Source organism: Mustela lutreola, chromosome 6, assembly GCF_030435805.1.
Source record: "Mustela lutreola isolate mMusLut2 chromosome 6, mMusLut2.pri, whole genome shotgun sequence".
In the NCBI taxonomy this organism is placed as follows: Eukaryota; Metazoa; Chordata; class Mammalia; order Carnivora; family Mustelidae; genus Mustela; species Mustela lutreola.
In genome coordinates, this window is record NC_081295.1 from 56,376,993 (window position 1) to 56,396,705 (window position 19,713).

Genomic DNA, 19,713 nt, shown 5'->3' on the forward strand with positions numbered 1-19,713 from the left:
CAGAAGAAACACTAATAAAAGGGATTGACTCTGGGGAGGAAGAATAAGGCAATAAGGAGGAATAAGACAGATTGACTATTTTTATGGTGTTCTTGACTCTCTAAAACTACTGCATGGAATAGCTTAAAACTAAAGAAAAACTCTTAAAAATGTTCAAATCTATTCAAGCTCAATTGTTTGTCTGCTTTCCAACTAATACAGAAAAAAAAAAAAAATTGCTCACTTGAATGCAATGGTGTGCCCTGCAAGGTATCTTATGCCATCTAGAGAGGTGAGTAGAAATGAACTAGGGTTCAGTCACCTAATGAAATATTATGCAACTTTAAGAATAGAGACACTCTTTATGTATAGATATGAAACCATCTCCAGTACTTACTAAGTAAAAACTCTTTTGTTAAATTTTGAATCGAAGAAGGGAGGCTATGGAATATTATCTGTGTGTTTCTCTGAATTTGCATAACAAAATGTAACAAATGTCCTACGGAGTGCAGAGCAGTGAAAATGTAGCATATTAATAGGAACAAGAGTTCTTCATGTATGCCTTATATTTTTATTTATTTTTTATTTTTTTAAAGATTTATTTGTTGGAGAGAGAGAGAGCATGAGTGGGAAGAGCCGAGGGAGAGGGAGGAAGAATTCCAAGCAGACTCTGTGCTGAGCGTGGAACCTGACATGGGGCTCAATCTCACAGCCCTGAGATCATGACCTGAGCTAAAACCAAGAATCAGATGCTTAACTGACTGTGCAACCCAGGGGTCTCTTATATTTTTATTTTTGAACATGTGAATATATTACCTATTAAGAAATAAATACTCTTTGACACTGACCACACTGGCAAAATTTGAAATATTAGGTAATATGAGTGTTGGACATGATGCCTACAAAGAAATTGCTTATCCAGGGATGACAGAAGTGGATATTGATACACCTGTATTGGAAAATTGTTTGGCATTTTGTTGTAATGTCAAATGGGTAAATGACCCATGACCCATCAATTATGCTCCCAAGATTCACATTCTGGACGAAGACTTCCTAGTCGAGTGTCCTTTGGGGTCCAGAGTTAAAATTTCAGGAATCCATGAACATGAAGAGTTGAAAAAAATTCATCTTTAGTCCAAGTTCAACATTTTCATCAGTTATCGGTTTATCAATGCAGGTAAGTAAAGCCACAATATTATTAGCAATAACTGTGACTTTATGGAAGAAATTACACTATTTTACATATAATTACAGTTGTTGCAAATATCTTCAAATGTCACATATGTTGATCACTACTCTGAAATTGCAATTATGGGGCCCATTGTTAGGTTCAAGTAGTCATGTGTTACTCCCTACAGATACTTCCATGACCTGCAGCTGGCCAACCATTTGGCAGCTACACTTAGCAGTCATTCCTCCACCAAACAGTGAAGTGATGTGTTCTCATGGTGCTAACCCAAACATCTATTTAGTTTTCCATCATTCCCTGTCATTGATACTCAACTAATACCCAGATGCAGTTATTTTCATTGTGTGCTGAAGTTTTACAAAATTGGCAACAGGAGCCACAGTGCATAAAAGGTTACAAACTCTAGAACTCTGGAAACGCTGGAGCATGTGTACAGGGACATACAAGAATGGTCATGGTACCACTGCTTACCATAGTAAGAAACAAGAAGCTCCCAATGTTCATAGTGGCAATGTCCACAATAGCCAAACTACAGAAAGAGCCAAAATGCCCACTGACTGATGAATGGATAAAGAAGAGGTAGTGTATATGTACAATGGAATATTACTCAGCTGTCAAAAAGAATGAAATCTTGGCATTTGCAGCAACATGGATGGAACTAGGGTATATTACGCTAAGCAAAATAGTGAAAGACAAATGCCTTATGATTTCACTCATATGTGGAATTTAAGAAACAAAGCAGATGAGCTTATGGGAAAGGGGGAAGAAAAGAGAGAGAAGCACACCATAAGAAGAGACACTTAAAGACAGAGAACAAACTGAGGGTTGATGGAGAAAGGTGGGTGGGGGGTGAGCTGAATGGGTGATGGGCATGAAGGAGGGCACTTGTTTTCGTGACTGGCTATTACATGTAAGTGATGAATCGCTAAATTCTACTCCAGAAATCAATATTACACTTTATGCTAACTAACTAGAATTTAAATAAAAATCTGAAAGAAGAAATAAGAAACAAGGAGCAATGACTATAGCCATTAACAATGTGGTGATTTAAAAAAAAAAAAAAGTAGTTTGGTTATATATTAAATTTCAACCAGTTGAAATGAATGAACTATGACATACAACACCAGGTAAAGCTCATAAATGATGCTAAGTGAAGGAAGTCCCAGAGGAATTAATGGGTCCATTTAAAGAAAATTATATAACAATTAAACTAAGGTTATACCGTTTATAAATGTATATATGTAATTGGCAAAATTAGAAGAGTATGGGTTTGGATGCCTGGTGATTCAGCTGGTTTGAGTCTGCCTTCAGTTTGGGTCATGATCTCAGGGTCCTGGGGTTAAGCCCTGCATCCAGCTCCCTGCTCAGCGGGAAGTCTGCTTCTCACTCTCCCTCTGCTGTACTGCTCATGTGCTCTCTCTTCCTCTCTCAAATAAATAAAATCTTTAAAAAAAAAAAAAAAAAAAAAAAAAGGAAGAAGTAGAAGAAGAGTATGGGCTTGATTAACACCAAACTCTGAATGGAAGATAGGAGATGCACACGGGACTTCTTTTTTCTTTTCTTTTCTTTTTTTTTTTTTTTTTTTAGATTTTATTTATTTATTTGACAGACAGAGATAACAAGTAGACAGAGAGGCAGGCAGAGAGAGAGGAGGAAGCAGGCTCCCTGCTGAGCAGAGAGCCCCATATGGGGCTCGATCCCAGGACCCTTGGATCATGACCTGAGCAGAAGACAGGCTTTAACCCACTGAGCCACCCAGGCGCCCCACACAAGGGACTTCTATAAGGAATGAATATGTTACTTCATAATCTAAAAAGCTTATTTTCATAACATTCTTTAGTCTGTTCAATTGCATGTTATGCAGTCTTTTGTGTATAATATATTTCACAAGTTAAGAAAAGATATTTTATAAGTAAGAATGGGCTGATAATAAGAGTAACATAGTTACCTGAGAAACTGCTCCTGTCAGTTGGCTTAAGTCTGGCTGACTAATGGTGGCGGTTTCATCATTTTCAGTAATGGATGATAAATCAAATCTAGGAGGCACCCCTTTCTTAATAAAAGACTGTACAAAGTGGCTAATAAAAAAAAAAAAAAAACTTCTGTTATCCTAATTTCTTATTTGAAGTTACTAATAAATAACTGTCATTTTTTAAATTGAGTTATAACTCCTATATAACACCATATTAGTTTCAGGTGTACAACATGATGATTTGATATTCATATATATTGTAAGAAGATCACAAGCATAGTTAATATCCATCACCACACATAGTTGCAGTCTTTTTTCTTTGTCATGAGAACTCTTAGAATCTCCTCTCTTAGCAACTTCCGAGTATACAATACAACATTGTTACCTGCAGTCGTCCTGGGCATTATATCTCATGACTTGTGTATTTTATAACTGGAAGTTTGTACCTTTTGACCCCACTTTACCCGTTTCATGTACCTCCTTCCTCTGGCAACCATCAATCTGTTCTCTGTATCTTGGGTGTTTGTGTTTGGTTTTGACTTTTTAGATTCCACATACAAGTGAGATCACACGGCATTTGTCTTTCTCTGATTTATTTCACTTAGCAGAATGCCCTTAAGTTCCAGCCACATTGTCACAAATGGCAAGATTTCCTTCTTTTTTATAGCTGACTGATACTACGTTGTATATTAATAACAGCAGTTTTGTCAAGAGTAGGAACTTCTGATTTTGTTCATTGTATCATCTCCTTTTATATCTGATAACAAATTTTATTTCCTGTTAAAAACACTGACTTGCCTTCTACACTACTGAAGAAATATCCATATCAGTCAATGCATTGTCGTAAAACTTTTCTGGAATGCTATTTTAAAACTATGGTGGTCATCTTTAAATGTTGATGATCAGAATGTAGGAATTTGACATTTAGATCTGATCTAACTTAGTATTAATGTATCAGAAATGGGACTCAGAGTCAGAAGTCTGAGTGAGTCTTGAACACTTGAGTTTATAAGCGTGACATTCATGCTAGCTACAGAAGTGTAGGATATTTTCTTTCAAGTCATTGCTGACATGACCTTGAATTGCCATTGTCATTCCTACGAGCTTACAAGCACAATAAAAAGACATTTGTTGTGATAAATACATTTTAGGTTATATACTTCACAAAGATAAAATTAAATTTCATGTATACAGATTTCCTACACTTTCCTTTTTTTCCTTGTGTTCAGTGAAAAAGTTCTTAATTAATTGGTCTCAAGCTAGCCATGTCTGATTTACCTGAAACTGCCACTAGAGGGTAGCACAGTCATATTTGTGAGGTTCTGATTCCCACAAGGCCAGGAGCCAAGAATGGGCAAATTTGGCATGTTGCTAGCAGAGACAGAGTTCCAAGGGGAAAATCACATGGGATAGCAGTCACTCTCAAGGACTTGCCAAAAAAAGGGATTGCACTCATGTTGACCTGAGAACTCTGACTGCACAGCAAAGTAGGACAAGTGACTTTTCTTTCATGTAGGATGAAATGTCATTCACATTTGTTTTTGCTTCTGCTGGATTGAATAAAGCCAGGAAACTCATAACAGATTCAAACAGTGACTAGTTGAATCCAATCAGGTGTCAGAGTCACTTAGATCTGGGTTTTAGACTTCTGTCCACCTTGACCATATAATGAAGCTGAAAGAAAATATAAGAAAATCGAGTAAGGGAGTAACTCAAGGAATTCAGGCTATGAAACCAACCTGTGCTTATTGGCACAGAGATTGTAAAAGTCTGGGTCATGAGGAAATTTTTCCTGATAGTTTGCAGCTCTGGCTTTCAAAATGCACAAAATCTCTGATCAGTATGCAATCTCCTCAGTTGAGAGATGATTCAAAGTTACTTGGAATGGAAAAATCATTTAGTGGGTAATACTAAGTATAAAATTTAGAAAAATTATGAAACACTAACATTTTTATATTAAGTTCAGGAAAACTCTATGTAGATATGCTTTTGTATTTATAACATATGAAAGAACTTAGCATGTTACATAATCCAACAAATTAGGCTTTAAAATGTATGACATATTTAATTTTAGCTTCATGATTAAGTTACAACATATAAGAAAATTTTGGTTTGTAAAAACTAATAGCATATATAGGAAAAATTAAGGTTCTATATTCGAGTTTGATTATTTGAACTTTAATAAAGATTTAAAGACTTGGCAAGATTTTATTTCCTATGATTTCTGTCTTTTAAAGTTCTTGGGGAGATAACAAAACATAGTGATATAGCAAATGCCATCTAAAATATTTAAATAAATTTAAAAACTAAGTATATTTAAAACTTCTATGGAAATTCACAGATTTAAGTATAAAATAAGATTTTATGAAGAGTTAAAACAAAAGTTTGAAGAAAACTGGGTTTACAAATTTGTAACAGTAACAAATTTTTGAAATCAAAGTAGCAGCAAACCATGTTTTCAGTTGATAAAGCTGTCCCTCAAGGCTTGACATTACTAACTGCCAAGGACTATCCAGAGGAGTGTTACCAAGGGGTCCCTCCTAACCCCCTTCTCAGTGGTCAGTTGTTGGTACACAGAACTGACAGGAGCCTTGACAGTAACTGCTTTGAAGAATCTAATATTTTCAACTTAAATAGAGTTCATACAATGTCAATTAACTGGCTGTGATGTAAAGAGGCTCTAAAAGTAAAACAATGCAACGAACTGACTTCTGATCTCAAGTTTAACTGCTCTTCTTCCTCAGCTTACATTCCGGTCATGGATCTCCCTACATCCAAAGAAAGGTAACCCCTCACTCCTGGGCACTGGGTGACCTATAATATAAACTATTCAAAATGTTTCATGAAGTTTTATTAAGTTTAAAAGACATTGAACAAAGAACCAAATCATAAGTGTTAAACTTGCTGGAAAATCTCAAAGGAAGCATGGCCATGTCACCATGATTCAGACCAAGGGATGCTAATGTTGCCAGTGCCCCCTGAGCTGTGCCGAGTGTCTCCCAAGCATGGCTGGACCTCCTCACCACCGAAAACCACCATCATGATTTCCAAGACCATGGATTGCTTTTTATTTTTCTCTGCATAATGTCTGTTAGTAGGATAATTAAAAGCAACCCATGTACCTTTGACACTAGACTTCTTCGGTCTAATAATTTTGTGTGACATTCATCCATGTTGGTTTGTGAGGCAGGACTTTGACTTTATCCCTACATATCCTTGTACCCTCTCTGTCTTCGGTTCTACCAGATGTGTCTAGTTGCAGGTTTTTTTATGTTTACGTTGCTTGATGTCAGAACTTTCTGATTGATTCTTGACTTGATTTTATTTCTCTTTTACTTTAGGATATTTTGCCATTATATTTTTAGTTTGTCATTATTCTCCATTCTCTCTATTTCTGAGACCCACTTGCAAATATGTGGGTCTTTTTCAACTTGTCCCTTTAGTTTTTATTGTACTTTTCCTCATTTACTTATTAATGTTTAGTCTTAATCTTTCAGTCTGGATATTATCTCTGATCTGTTTTCCATTTTGCCAGTTGTCTTTTTTGCTGTATCTAATCTCTGATGAAACACATCTGCCGAATCCTTACTTTCAGCTATTATTGTATCCCTTGAATTCTTGAATTCTTAGAATCCCTATTTTTTTAAAACCATTTTACACATTATTATTTATCCTTATGCATTACAATGCTATTGGTGGATAATTGAAGTACAGTTAGCTCCACAAGCTTAGGCTATAAATTTGGTAATCTTCGACATATGTATATACCCATGTGTTAGTTACTTAACACTGCATAACAAATTACCACTGTTTTAGTGGTGATAATCATATTTTCCCCTTATAACCCTCACTAATTCTTCTCATTTATTGCTATTTGTGGACTTGCTGTTCACTTCTCTGAGCTCATTAGAAATTTTAGATTCAGGATGATAGTCTTTATTTTTATCCCTTTTGCCATAGACAAATATTAGTATATTTGGATTTCTCTTTCTCCTCTTCCTCCTTTTACTTGATTGTCTTTGTTGTTCTACTTAGTTTTTGTTTTTGTTTTTGTTTTTGTTTTCCCTAAGACTGACACACTTCATCTCTCTGGTTTCTATGACAACCCTCTGCTCTTACGATTTCATTATCAGATAACAACGATTTCATTATCAGATAACAACCAAAAGCATTTGTTAGTGTTAATGTTTAAGTAAAACAAAGTACTTTACTCTTCTAAAACAGTAGCCAAAGCTGTAAAGCCAGGCATAGTTAAGCTTTATTTTTACCTATTCAGGATTTATCTTCTCTACTTATTACTGTGAAAAAGAATCTAAAAATATGGTTTTCCTGTAATCACCGCAGTGATACAAAGTTTAGTATATCTGTCACCAAAGCATACATTTCTAACCACACAATTCACAAAATACTTCATTTGTCAGCAAGATGTATTGGTGGGAAAGAATGTTACATACTTACGTTTCTGTTGGAATGGTAAATGGAGTCATCCTATAATTCAAGAACGGACTTGAAATTTCAAGAAATTGTTCGGGCTTCTTGGTTATTAATTCTAAAAGAAACAGGTGGCATAATGTACTTTTTAAAATCTTCTAAGATTAAATGCATAACTTAACTTCTATTATAGTACTGATAACACTAATTATTTATCCAACAAATTTCAAAAGAGGGAAATAGGAATGTACTGGGATACGTAGATTTTATATTGAAAGGCTTTATACATCCTGCCAATATTAGATATTTAAAGTCTACTTCTCTATTGATTTCCAGACTTAAACGTGAAGCAATCAAATCTCAAGGGAGAAAGTTAACAACATCTCCTTGTTATTACTGGACGTTCATTCCTACTTTTTTTTTTTTTTAATTTTTATTTATTTATTTGACAGAGAGAGAGAGCATAAGCAGGGGGAGCAGCAGGCAAAGGGAGAAACAGACTCCTCACTGATTGAGGAGCCCAGTGTGGGCCTTGATCCCAGGACCCGGGGATCATGACCTGAGCCAAAGTTAAACGCTTAACTTATTGAGCTACCCAAGCATCCCCAACTGTTACTTCTTTAAATGTTTTTCACTTAAAACTGTGTTCTTTTAGTTGACCTCTGCAATACAATTGCTGAAACATGAAGAGAAAATGCAGACTAACACCTGGAGATGGTAGTAGAAGCACAGAAAATGTAACAAAGTGAAGGTCATGGGTAGAAGAGAAAGCAGTGGATCAAGAAAGGCCTTGTGGAGTCTCCTAAGGAGTCTGAAATTGATCTATAAGGAAGAAACTCTCAATGCATATGGCACAGAGCCCAAGCATCCCATTAAACATTAGAGATGATTGTTTTAACAAAAGCTTCTCCAGCAGTGGAAAGGGTAACTATTGGGGGAAAAAAAAAAAGTAAAGCTTTGAAACAAGTACATAATTTTTTCTCCTTGTTCCATGGTCACCACTAAAATGATCTCTCTTTCTCTCTCTTTCTCTCCCTGTTAATTTTCCCCTTAAATATTAAACTGAATACATAGAAGAAAGAAAGTTACAGGGCGCCTGGTTGGCTCAGTTTGTTGGGCGACTGCCTTTGGCTCAGGTCGTGATCCCAGAGTCCTGGGATTGAGTCCTGCATCGGACTCCCAGCTCCATGGGGAGCTTGCTTCTCCCTCTGACCTTCTCCCCTCTCATGCTCTCTCTCTCAAATAAATAAATAAAATTAAAAAAAAAAAAAAAAAAGATGAGGTTACAGGGTGAGACTCGAGGTGGCATACCAGATATGGATTTCCACCGATTTTAGATTTTTCTTCCCCAGCTTGCATCAGAGCCATCACTTACCTAGAACAACATTACAATCAGTTCTGAAATCAAAAAAGGTCTGTGGGGTCAATATTTTTCGCTTCATCCAACTATTCCTCAAAGCTCTGAATGAACAACTGTTTTCAGTGTGGCTCTACACACTGAACTAAAATATAGCATTTAAAAGCAAAAGACTTTCTTTCAAGTATCATGTGAAAGCTGATCTCTGATTCAGAAAGACAGAGAACAGGAAAGAGGAGGTCAGGGAAGGAGGAGGGGGTGTGGGAGGGAGGAATAAAAATTGGAAAGTTCTGTATCCCAAGCAGGCATCAACAGCTCACTGCACAAGCTCAAAGGATGTAAAGAAATGGAATAATCAAGCAGGAAAGAGAGAGGCAGATAGGCCTAGTTAAAAAAAAAAAAAGAAGAAGAAAGAAAGAAAGAAAAGAAAAGATAAAAAAAGAATTGACCATTTCATCTTCCCTTTAAACCAGATTATTTCTTTAGTCTCTATTCTTTTCTGGAAAAGATAAAATACCTTATGCTAGAAAATCTTTGCTACCCGATGCACTATTTGTATCATGTAGGGCAAAAAGCAAATGTGAGGAAAATTACATGGTTAACAGTTATAATTTGTATTTTTAAAACATGTAAATTATGGTTGGAAGTAGAATGCAGGGAACAGGTCAATATTCCAATCTCTGTGGCCATGGAAGATTTAGGGTTCTGAGTACCACCCAGACTTCGGGATTACATCATGAACCCAGGGGTGGCCCTCTGATCACCAGCAATGGGGAATCAACTAGTCTTGAACTGGTAGCTGGAGCCACAGGAAACAATACCAAGAGAAGGTACAAGCCTGACTGCAGGGCACCAAAGGCTTAAAGCCTACTTCTGAGCTTCCCAGTGATGCCATTAGTAAGCAGGCAAGAGCTTTGCTTTCATTGTTCCTTAGGGTCTAACAGACCTGTTAACAGGACCCCTAATGTGAAAACCTCTAGAATGTGATATCCTCAGTGCTGGAGGAATGCAATTAGAAAACAATGAGCAATCAGCAAAGACAAAGGGAGAAAAAGCAAAAGCAAGGAGACAAACACAAAAGACATTAAAAAAAAAAAAAAAAAAAGCTTTTTTGAACAAAGACAATTAAAGCAACTGAAGTGTTTTGGAATAAGAAAGATATATATATCCACAGGCACAGAGGCCTATATATAGATAAATAATCCATGACAGGTCAATTCTTTATCATCCTTTATGAGAAACTGCAAGTTCTAAATTAGGCACAGAAATGCAGTAGATGTAGCCTAAAGAAAAATTGTGAGCTATTCTGCCAAGCCATAATTTTTAAATTATTATTTTTTCCCTTTTTTTAATCACATATGCTCAGATTCATGCTTCCATGTTAAAATTGATTTTTTTTTTTTAATTAATGCCCTTGCTCACATCTTTTGCCATTCAAACTTGGTGCTCATGAAAAATAATAGAGTAAGAATGAAGACTTGGAGGGAAGAAACATTGAAGGATTTGGGATTGTGAAGAATTTAGATTGTGAAGAAGTTAGAAGTGAACTGAGAATAAGAGCCAGGTGGGCACCATCCCCTGCCCCTCTTACTCCCCAAAGCCACAGGAACCTCTTTATTTCTAGCCCAACAGCCATTCAGGGTGGCTTAGAACAACATTCCCATAGAAGCCAGTCCAGGGCAGAAGTTCCGTTCCTATATTCTAAACAGAAATCAGTTAATTCAAAAGTTATGTTCTACAGGGTACACTAGAGTGATTTCACACCAGTGGCTTAAATATGCTCTTTACGTTTTTTTCTATTATTTGTTACAAATCATTTTCTGTCACAATAATGACAATACCCTCACCCAAAGAACGGCCTGGATATAGCTGGTCAATTTGTTTATTTATTTTAAGGAAACCATTAAAGCTGGGGGAGCGGGGAGCAGCAGCAGAGGGAGAGGGAGAAACAGACTCCCCCAAGGAGGGACTCCCAACACAGGGCTCGATCCCAGGGCTCCGAGACCATGCGTGACCTGAGCCGAAAGCAGATGCCCAACCAACTGAACCACCCAGGCACCACGGCTGGTCAGTTTAGATGCAAACCAAACTACTCAGCTTCTGACATGTAGAGAGAATTGATCCTTTAAAGACATAAAATTTAGATATAAAATTGAATGTAGGCTTTAGGTATGATGTTAGGTGGTTTGCCTTGATCTACATCTTTCATTACAAATGAAACTATTAAGACCTTCATGCAGAGAAAGGCTTGTTAGAAAGATCTGCAGACAACAGGAACAATACCTTGAGCTTCATCTGTGATAACAGTTTCCTTTTTTTGACGAAAGAGTTTCCAGGCAGGTACAGGAGGTGATTTCGGAGGTGCTATGAGGGGGCAAGACCTAGTCCTGGTTACCAGCACGGGGTGGCTACAGATGTGGGAGAGGCCGTATTCTCTCAGCTTCTCCGCAGAACCAGCCTAAAGGGCAGAAGGCACATGTAAAGGGATACGTGAAATTGCCTTGTGCATTTAAATAAACCACTTTTTTGTCGTTACAAGAATACTGGTACCACAATAAAGTGTTAATAAAGGAAAAATAACCTATATTTCCACCTCCTAATATAAGCACTATTATCATTTGTATTTCTCTTCATGTTTTTATTTTTCTGAGGCCCCCATTTACTCATATACAAAATGAGAGGCTAGAGCTAGAAGCCACTTTTCAGTTCTAAAAACTTAAGACCTTCTGAGATTGGGAAAAAAAAAAAAATCTTAGTACATCAGTTTTGGTCCAAAATAAATCAACCATTATTATTACGCTCAGTTAAAGATTTGATAAAAGTGCTTAATATGTGAAGTTTTTGTTTGTTTGTTTGTTTAGTCACCAGCAACCGCTACATAGTATTAAAGAAAAAAAACCCACTGCACTTAGTAGGTCAGGTCAATGTGGTGATAACTAGTTCCTTGTCTGTAGTTTACACCTCACCCTCAAAAAGAGGCTCTCCCACAGGAAATCTCCACAATCTCTCCCCACAATGGAGCCACTCATAGAAAGCCAGAGGAGAAAGGCTGTCCCAAATCCTGCCAAATCAAGTAATTCCCCAAGATGCTTCCCCCATGCAAACATTCAGATCTCCTAAAGCTGCTGTGTTGCTTTGGAACAATTCAGAATCATGTTTAAGGAGAATTTCAGTAACTCACTGATGGCTGAAATATGCCATAAGAAATCAAAAAGTCTGTGAGAGTTAAAGTAATATATTCTGTAGCAAATTCTGGCATTCGGAATCTAAATGTTGAAACATTTCAAGTAAAATAAAATAAGTACATTTAAGTCAGTTTTGCCAATAACTATTTTTCTTCCTAGTGATTTTGCATTATTGATTTCTCTGCGAATAGCAATGCTTGAAAATGTAAATTTATAAAACAGTCATTTAAATGAGGACCAGAAACCCATCAATTAGCCTGTTCCAAACTATTGCCTCAGCCAGAACATGCCTTGCCCTGATGCTTTGTTTCTCTATAGCTCAATCTATATTTCCGGGAGAAGCAAAATAGGTGGGGTGTCTGTGAAATAAAACAGTTCTTTCTGAATCCAGGGATTAACTAATGATTGTAACAATTAATTAATAATTGGAAAGAGCTTATCAGTGCACTGTTGAGTCCAGAAAAGCCACTTAAAAGTGCTAAAAATGTGCCAAATAAAGAAGAAACTGATTCAATGTTTAAAGGGGGAAAAGGCCTAATTAAAAAGCAGAGGAGTGGCTCCTGGGTGGCTCAATCGGTTAAGCATCCCACTCTTAATCTCAGCTCAGGTCTTGATTTCAGGGTTGTGAATTCATATCCCATGTTGGGCTCCATATTGGGTGTGGAACCCACTTCAGGGAAAAAAAAATAAAAAAGCAAAGGAAATAGTTACATCTCTTTTATCCTTTTGGTGAATGTTAGCAATTTCTTGAGAAAAAAGTGGAAACCTCTGGTATTATAATGGCTTAAAAATGTTTTCTCATAGATATTCTAAAGTCTAAACCTTTTTCTACAACTTTTATCCCGACAAATTTAAAAGTTTCCCGTCACTCAAAATGGGAATTTATGGGAGAATTTATTTGTTATTCAATAAGCAATGCCTCGGGATAGTAACCAAAAAAAGAACACTATAAAATTTATACCTGAAGGGTACCTGGGTGGCTCAGGTATTAAGCATCTGCCTTCAGCTCAGATCATACCTTCAGCCCCATGTAGGCCTTCCTGCTCTGTGAGAAGCCTACTTCCTTCCCCACTCCACCTGCTTGTGTTCCTTCTCTGGCTGTCTCTTAGTCAAATAAAATCTTTAAAAAAAAATTTATACTTCATCTCCAAAATAGAAGCCCTGCTCAAAGTAGTATTTATAAACAGAATCATTTCCAGATACTTTATTATTCATTAAATTTGGCCTATACATCTCAAATCCTTCTTTTAACTGCAACCAAATATATAGATTCTTTACTCTTTTTGGAGCCATAAAGCATCAGGAAATAAAGTTATTTAAAGCATTTGAAAATGTAAGGTCTCGTGTCAAATAATTAAGTATAGCATTAACATCTATGGTATTGTTTGAATAATCCACAAAAATACTAGCTAGATTTAAGGAAAGTAAGCTGATTCCTCATACTTCATTTTATTTCTAACATATTTTAAGATACTTCTGAATGATGTAATAATTTATAATAATTTGGATAATAGTTATATTTTGATATCGAGAGACTTTGTTAAAGGACCTCATATTTTCTTAGATTAGAGTTAGGGGCAGAGAGAGATTTAGAATGGTAAAGTTTCACTCGGATGAAACCCTGAGTAGGCACTTGAGAAATATTTTTGAATATTTCATCTATAGACTTATATTAGAATTTTCCTTGCCCACAAGCCCCTTTCACCCCTCTGGCCATCCCACCTCAAACATTCTTTTTTTTTCTTTCTAGCCCCAAGGTGGGACTAGAACTCACAACCCTGAGATCAAGAGTCACATGCTCTACCAACTGAGCCAGCCAGATACCTGAAATCGTCTAAAAGTAGGAGTTTGAGCAAGTGGGAGGTTTTCTTAGAAATTGCAGATTACTTATTTAAATAAAACCAAAACTATTTCAAATATCCAAAAGCAAGAAAATGGGGTAATTCATGCCATCTTGTTCCTTTCCAAGTGTTCTTTCTCTTGTATTCTGGACCAATTCTTTCAAGAAATGGAAAGTGTTGCCTTTATTTTACTTATTGGTCTCATTGTCTTTGGGCTAAAATTTTTAACGACATACTGCATTTAACAAAACTCTATTAGGGGGCGCCTGGGTGGCTCAGTGGGTTAAAGCCTCTGCCTTTGGCTCAGGTCATGATCCCAGGGTCCTGGGATCGAGCCCCATGTCAGGCTCTCTGCTCAGCAAGGAGCCTGCTTCCTCCTCTCTCTCTCTGCCTGCCTCTCTGCCTACTTGTGATCTCTGTCTGTCAAATAAATAAATAAAATCCTTAAAAAAAAAAAAAAACTCTATTAGAATTCTTTTTGTGTTGATTTTTCTTTAAAACATTGTATCTCATTCTGATTGGCCAGGAGAACTAGATTAGCCTAATAGCTAATGGAAAAGAATCAGCAGGTAAGTTAGGGAGACCGTGAGGCTATAGCCGGTTTATTACAGCCTTGAAGTTGATTTATCAATATATCAGTTTCAGGTATACAATACAGTGATTCAATAATTCACCCAGTTCTTATCACAAGCGTGCTCCTTAATTCCTGTAATCTACTTCACCCAAGAAACAGACTCTTAACTATAGAGAACAAGCTGATGGTTATCAGATGGGAGGTGGGTGGGGAGATGTGTGAAATAGTTCATTTGATATTATTACAGACATTGGGCTAACTCCTGAACCTCTGGGTCCTTTAAGCCATTTTCAACCCCCAGAGGAACGATTTATAACACTTTGTAGGTCCTGACTCCCTCCCACATCTCGAGCTGCCTCTAGTCTTTACCCCTTGCCATTTGCTCAATTTCTAGTACTTCTCTGAACCCAGTGAGCTCTCCTGTACCTCCAGATTTTCCAAAAGAGACATCTGCTTTGAGCACACTTTTCCCCATTTATTACGCTAACTTCTTAAGGCCATCACTTAAACCCTTCTTTCTTTGGGAAGACTTCCTTAGTCAACCATTAGAAAGATGTATAGCTGCTGTGTGCACCATATTCATTTTTCTGCTCACTGACTCATTCAGTTGGTCACTCATCCAACACACAATATTTGAACACTCTTTCTATTATATGCCAGATACTTTGTATGATCTCTGTTGTACCAGTTTTCTAACTTTATTACTCTTGTTGGCTTGTCTGTCTTCTTCATTAGACTCTGGGTTTTATAAGGAGGGAATTCTCTTAGACTTGCTTGTTACCAGGTCCTCAAAGACTAAATCATTGTTTAGCACATAACAGTTAATCAATAGATGCGTGATGAATTAACAACAAACATGGGTGATCTTTTTTGTCCTTTAAATTCAAAACTAACTTTGTGTTTAAATACTAATTTCTCAGTAGGACAACCAAGTACTTTTATATTTTGTAGTTTTAAGAAGTGTTGGAGTACTTCCCTTTAAGAGACCATGGCACTCCCCAAAGCATGGCTCTGGTCATTTTGCAGTCCATGGTCTTAAAACTTTGGAATACGTAAGACAACAGCTGAGCCAGTGCCACATGAACTTTTACTTTAAAACTGAGGCCTGAGATAGATGGCCAGCTCAACGCTGAATCAGAGACTTAATTTGGTGGGAGGTCAAGGAAGCGTACTTGGATTTAGCCAATGACTAAAGTTAATTAACTTTGAATTAAAATCAGAGAAACTGCCCCTGTCTCTACATTCATAAAGGCACATTGTGCCCTGTCATCTTGATAGTATTACCCCTGTTAAGTGGCAGATTTTCTCATGAAGAAATGGTTTCAATTCAAAAAGGACAAAGGAGCAGGAAAAGGAAGAGAAGGCAGGAGAGGAGAAGCTGGAGGAAGGAGGAGGGAGAGAGAAGGAGTGATATTATGCCGCCTGGGCAAATGATCTAGAAGATAAATATACTGTATAGTAAAGTGCAATGAGCAGTCACCTGGATGGTTTACACTTCAACCAAACTGTCATTGAATTTTTACTATCTAGCTCTTTCTAACTAGCCCACTGAACATTTATGTTTATATCACTATACCAGCTAGTCTACTCATGCTTTAAGTGAAATGATTTCAGAGCACGCGGAAATCTTTAACCAAAGTGCTGCATGTCTGGGAGTCCCCCAAGGAGTTAGGATTCGGTAAGCTCCAAATCCAATATTGTGTTTGTCTAAGCAGAGTGAAGAGCAAGTAATCTGGTGGACTTCACCCTTTCCAAAGAGAAGGAGAAAAGTTGTTTTTATATCCAATCCAAGTCTGGTCGATTGCACCCAAAGTGAAAGAGGCTCACCTGCTCATATTAGAGTCTCCTCCTGAGGGACCAGCATCTTATTTCATACACACACGTAGGTGCCTGCTGGAACATTCTCCAGGAACCCGGGTGTGTGTGTGGGGGGGCAGCGAGCCAGCTTCGTACTCTCCCTTTGCCAACTCCAGAATGCCAGTATCTCCTGGAAGATGCTTTCCATAAGCCTCTGATGCCCGATCTTTGTAGCTGCCACCCAGGGAATGCCTCTTGACCACCTGGCTCTGGAGGCCAGGGAACTTGCATTCCTGGTCCTATGGGATTATAAGAACTAGTGACACCCAGAAAGGAGCTCATATTCCCATCTGGTGCCCTGATTTTGTGACTGCTGCCAGGGGACACCTCTCCAACCAATGAAGCTTCTGCTTGTGGCCCCCACCAGACTATAACCTATCGAGAAAGAGTTGTTAACCAGCTGCCACACCTGGGGCACAACGAGAGGCAACAGATCAGGAGGTCAGTCTTTCCATGGAGGAGGCCTATTAAGTAATCCTCCTGGCTGCTGCCTGAGGGGCAGATTTCTAATTCAACACACACCATGGGACTGACAGTGATCCTTCCCAGAGACCTCGGAGGGCAACCACTATCTTTGTTCTTTCCTCCACCACACTCCAGAGTCCCCGTGTCTCCTGTAGGGGGGATTTACATGTGGCTGGTGCTCTGCTTTTTATGGGTGGCATCCCGATTTTTGCAGCTACCACTTTAAGGAAGCCTCTTGATTGTCTGGCTCTGATAGCAAGTGGTGGTTTGCATTCCTGGGTGCCACAGGACTGTGGCAAGTGGAGAGACAGTCTTTTGCAGGCTGTCACCCATGGGCACTGTGCAGGGGCAAATTGAGCCTATAAAGCAGGACTCTTGGCTTGCCCTGGAGCCTACCTGATGCAGGCTTCAGGGACATCAAACTTGGCCACACGTAGTGAACTATGGAGTTGCCTGCTCTCAAGGAGTACAGGCTGTGGACACCGTCTTGGATGCTCCCTCTGCCTTGTTGCCACTCACTGGGATCTCAGAAAAGGGCTTTTTAATCATTTGGAGCCCTACCTTTCTGTGGCTGCCAACCAGGGGACACCACCAGAGAGCCTGGCCACTTGCAAGCCCTAGGACTATGTATATTTACATACTTTTAAAAGCTGCGGCTTACAGGTCTGACTTCCTAATTGCCTGAATCTAAGTGCTAAGATCCTCCCCTTAGGGATGTTGACAGGTCTTAGCACATCCTCACTGATGGGAGGCTATTAAAAATATGATAGCTTCTGCCCAGACAAGCACAAAGGTTTAAGTTGTCACTTAAATGATAAGCTTCATCTACTGCATGGAGCCACTCCTTCAAGACTGGGAGAGATGATTGTTCATCACCTGTATAGAAGCTAATAGAATTAAGCAAGATAAAGAACAGAGGAATATGTTCCAAAAGGAGAGAGAGGAAGAACAAGATAAAAACTCAGAGAAAAACTTTAATAAAAGGGAGATAAGTAATTTGTCTGATAATAAAATTTAGCATAGTTGTCATAAAAATGCTCATTAAATTGGGGAGAAAAATGGATGAACACAGTGGGAACTTCAACAAAAAGATGGAAATACAAGAAAGTACCAAAGAGTAGTCAAAGGGCTGAAGAATACAGTAACTAAACTGAAAAATGCACTAGAAAAGTTCAGCAACAGACTAGAAGAAGCGGGAGAAAGGATAAGTCAGCTCAGAGACAAGACAGTGGAACTCAAACTATTAGAGCAGCAAAATGAAAATGGAATGATGGAATATTAATCAGCCATAAAAAGAATGAAATCTTTCCATTCATGACAACATAGATGGACCTCAAGGTCATTATGCTGAGTGAAATAATTCAGAGAAGGACAAATACCACATGATCTCTCATATGTGGAATCTGAAACAAAACAAAACAAAACAAGCTCACAGAAATAGAGAGCAGATTGGTAGAGTTGTCAGAGGCAGAAGGTGGGGAGAAATGGGTAAATATATATTTACTTAAATATATATATATATTTAAATATATACACATGCTTACTTAATTTACTTAAATATATATACATGTTTATAAACCTAAATACACCATACCACTACTAAATATTATGTGGTCAAATATTTAACATCATGGAAAAAAATTAATGATAGAGTGTAAAGTGAAAAACTGGCTTCCAAAATGTAATAAATTCATAAAATTTAATTCCACTCTGTAAAACAGTATATACACATATTTATACAGAATATATGCACAGAAGAAAAAATCAAAGGGTATATCCCAGAATGTTAACATTGCATATGTCTAGGTATTTATACTATGAATATTTTAATTCCAATGCCTTTATGTACATTTTCTAAATTTCTTCCAAATTGTTAGACTTACAAGAAAAATCAATTAACATTTTTTGTGTATATTATCTAAAGATTACAAGGAGGTTATAATAGTAGTTTGCCAGCTGTGGTTGTGAGTTCATTTAAATCATCTTATGTTAAGAAAATAATAATGATCTGTTATGGAAAGTTAATTTATTATTATTTAGATATGTTTACATGATTCATACTGAAATATATAACTCATATGCCTTTTCTTTTGCTTAGAATGGAAAAATGATACTTTTTTTGACAAGAAACTTGCAATCATCTAAGATAATTTTTTTCATTTTTTATTCATTTATTTATTTTCATCATAACAGTATTCATTATTTTTTCACCACACCCAGTGCTCCATGCAATTCGTGCCCTCTATAATACCCACCACCTGGTACCCCAACCTTCCACCCCCCCGCCACTTCAAACCCCTCAGATTGTTTTTCACAGTCCATAGTCTCTCATGATTCACCTCCCCTTCCAATTTACCCCAACTCCCCTCTCCTCTCTAACACCCCTTGTCCTCCATGCTATTTGTTATGCTCCACAAATAAGTGAAACCATATGATAACTGACTCTCTCTGCTTGACTTATTTCACTCAGCATAATCTCTTCCAGTCCCGTCCATGTTGCTATTTTGAATGTTCCAGGTCCCTGTGTTTAAGTGTTTAATATTTTAAACATAAGTAGACTGAAATCCAGGTATAGAATTTAATTAAATTATGATATACCTTCTACGACAACAAATAACCTCTCTCTTTATTCCTCTCTCCCTCCCCACTGCCCTCTCTCTCTCATCCACCTACTCATACACACACACACACACTCTATCATATACTCATACACACACACACACACACACACACACACACCCTATGCTTCCTGGCCTTGAGTGCTTACCATTTTTTCTAATGAAAAGATCTTTTTTTCGAACAAATATAGGGGTGTAAACGTAGCATATACAACCATGTGTGGAGATTGTATTGCTGAAGAACC

At 37.5% G+C, this 19,713-nt stretch overlaps 1 protein-coding gene across 3 annotated transcripts in view; it reads right to left on the reverse strand.

Moving 5' to 3' along the window:
* ADGB (androglobin) overlaps positions 1-19,713 on the reverse strand; it is a 171,892-nt gene that overhangs the window by 90,696 nt on the left and 61,483 nt on the right. For all 3 annotated transcript variants that reach the window (XM_059177313.1, XM_059177312.1, XM_059177311.1), the window contains exons 10-13: positions 19,618-19,712; positions 11,212-11,386; positions 7,599-7,689; positions 3,117-3,246 (exon numbers count right to left, since the gene is read on the reverse strand). In XM_059177313.1, the coding sequence (XP_059033296.1) occupies positions 3,117-3,246; positions 7,599-7,689; positions 11,212-11,386; positions 19,618-19,712 (491 nt within the window). The remainder of the gene's footprint in view (positions 1-3,116; positions 3,247-7,598; positions 7,690-11,211; positions 11,387-19,617; position 19,713) is intronic.